The sequence below is a fragment of the Cebus imitator genome, unplaced genomic scaffold (genome assembly GCF_001604975.1).
Source record: "Cebus imitator isolate Cc_AM_T3 unplaced genomic scaffold, Cebus_imitator-1.0 Scaffold54, whole genome shotgun sequence".
NCBI classification, from domain to species: Eukaryota; Metazoa; Chordata; class Mammalia; order Primates; family Cebidae; genus Cebus; species Cebus imitator.
The window spans coordinates 5,944,542-5,946,521 of record NW_016107369.1 but is presented as its reverse complement, the minus strand read 5'-3'; the positions used below and the strand labels follow the sequence as shown (position 1 = coordinate 5,946,521).

Sequence of the window (1,980 nt, the reverse complement as noted above, 5' to 3'; positions counted from 1 at the left end):
ACCCCACCCCCCTATTTTCAGATTTTCTTTCCTAGAATTAGTGGATAAAATAATGTGAACGAATAAAATGACATAGTGAACCCTATGAAACAAACAAAAGCTAAGTTTTTTTCATAGCTCTTCCAGATTTAATGAAATGTCTGTTCTAAAATTTAACCCTGAAGGAAAATACTCAGTTAACTATGTTAAAAATCAATACTTGTGATTGTGTTTTACCTAAAAATGCCTTCATAATTATGTGCGAATGTGTGTCTTTTCCGTCTTCTCCACAGGGTTTGTGCCTTACATTATTACTCCTCGCCATTTTCAAGAAAGCATTGCCAGCTCTTCCAATTTCTATCACCTTTGGGCTTGTTTTCTACTTTGCCACAGATTATCTTGTACAGCCTTTTATGGACCAGTTAGCATTCCATCAGTTTTATATCTAGCATATTTGCAGTTAGAATCCCATGGATGTTTCTCCTGTGACTTTAACAAAATCTGGGGAGTACAAAGGTGACTTTCCTGTGTCCACATCTAACAAAGTCAAGATTCCCAGCTGGACTTTTGCAGCTTCCTTCCAAGTTTTCCTGACCGCCTGCACTATTGGACATTGGAAGGAGGTGCCTATAGAAAACAATTTGAACATACTTCATCGCAGTGAACTGTGTCCCTCGGTGCAGAAACTACCAGATTTGAGGGACAAGGTCAAGGAGACATGATGGGCCCGGAAGTTGCTGTGCTCCATCAGCAGCTTTCCCTCGGTCGCAGGAAGATTTCACCAACACTGCGGACTCTCAGGACTACCGTTACCAAGAGGTTAGGTGAAGTGGTTTAAACCAAATGGAACTCTTCATCTTAAACTACATGTTGAAAATCAACCCAATAAATCTGTATTAACTGAATTTGGAACTTTTCAGGAGGTACTGTGAGGAAGAGCAGGCACCAGCAGCAGAATGGAGAGGTGGGCAGGGGCTCCAGCTTCCCTTTGACTTTTTGCTGCAGACTCATCCTTTTCAAATGAGTCTTGTTTCCCCTCCTCTTCGAGTCAAGTCAGATGTGTAGATTGACTTTGGCAATTTTTGTTCTTAAGCACTGACACTTATTACCATCTGTGATTGCCATTTCTTCCCAAGGCCAGTCTGAACCTGAGGTTGCTTTATCCTAAAAATGTTAGCCTCAGGTTCCAAATTCAATACATTCTGGAAATCACAGAACTATTTCCCATCGATTCTCTATCATCCTGAAGTCAATTTTGGATTTTCCACCAAATTCTGAATTTGTAGACATACTTGTAAGTTCACGTGCCCTGGATGCCTCCTCTGTCCTCATTCTTCTCTCCCACACAAGCAGTCCTGTTCTACAGCCAGTAAGGCAGCCCTGTTGTGATAGCAGATGATCCCGTTATTCTAGGGTTTTACTCTGTATGATGAAAAGAATGTGTTAGGAATTGGTGCTGTCAGCCCTGCTCTCAGACCATTTCCATAGCAAATGAAATGTATGCCCAAAGACAGTAGAATTAAAGAAGAGTAAAATGGCTGTTGAAGCACTTTCTGTCCTGGTTTTTTGTTTTTGTTTTTGCTACACTATAGGTCAGAATTTGAACTAATAGCCAAACGTTGGTGATTCATGAGTTATGAACTAGTTGTATCAACAGAAAGCAAGAGTTTGAGGAAAGCCATAATTTAGCTGTGGGAGAACCGAGTTATGAACTAGTTGTATCAACAGAATGCAAGAGTTTGAGGAAAGCCATAATTTAGCTGTGGGAGAACCTGAGGGCAGAAGGATAACCAACTGCCAAGAGGAAAGAGAATAGGCCTCCAGCAGCGAAGGGGATTCGGTGAGCTAATAATGTCAAGGAGGAGTTTCAGGTTATCCTCACCAGCTCCACAATGGGTGCTTTGTGGTCTCTGCCTGTGTTACGTTTCCTCTCAATGTACCTTTGTGTGAACTGGGCAGTGGAGGTGCCTGCTGCAGCTACCATGGAGTTTACGCTCTGGG

The 1,980-nt window shown here is 42.0% G+C and overlaps 1 protein-coding gene across 1 annotated transcript in view; it reads left to right on the top strand.

Moving 5' to 3' along the window:
• The window catches only part of PSEN1 (presenilin 1), a 93,413-nt gene extending 91,884 nt beyond the window's left edge, over window positions 1-1,529 (top strand). The window contains exon 11 of the mRNA XM_037738582.1: window positions 273-1,529. Within this exon, the coding sequence (XP_037594510.1) occupies window positions 273-428 (156 nt within the window). The 3' untranslated portion in view covers window positions 429-1,529. The remainder of the gene's footprint in view (window positions 1-272) is intronic.
• Window positions 1,530-1,980: the final 451 nt, after the last annotated feature.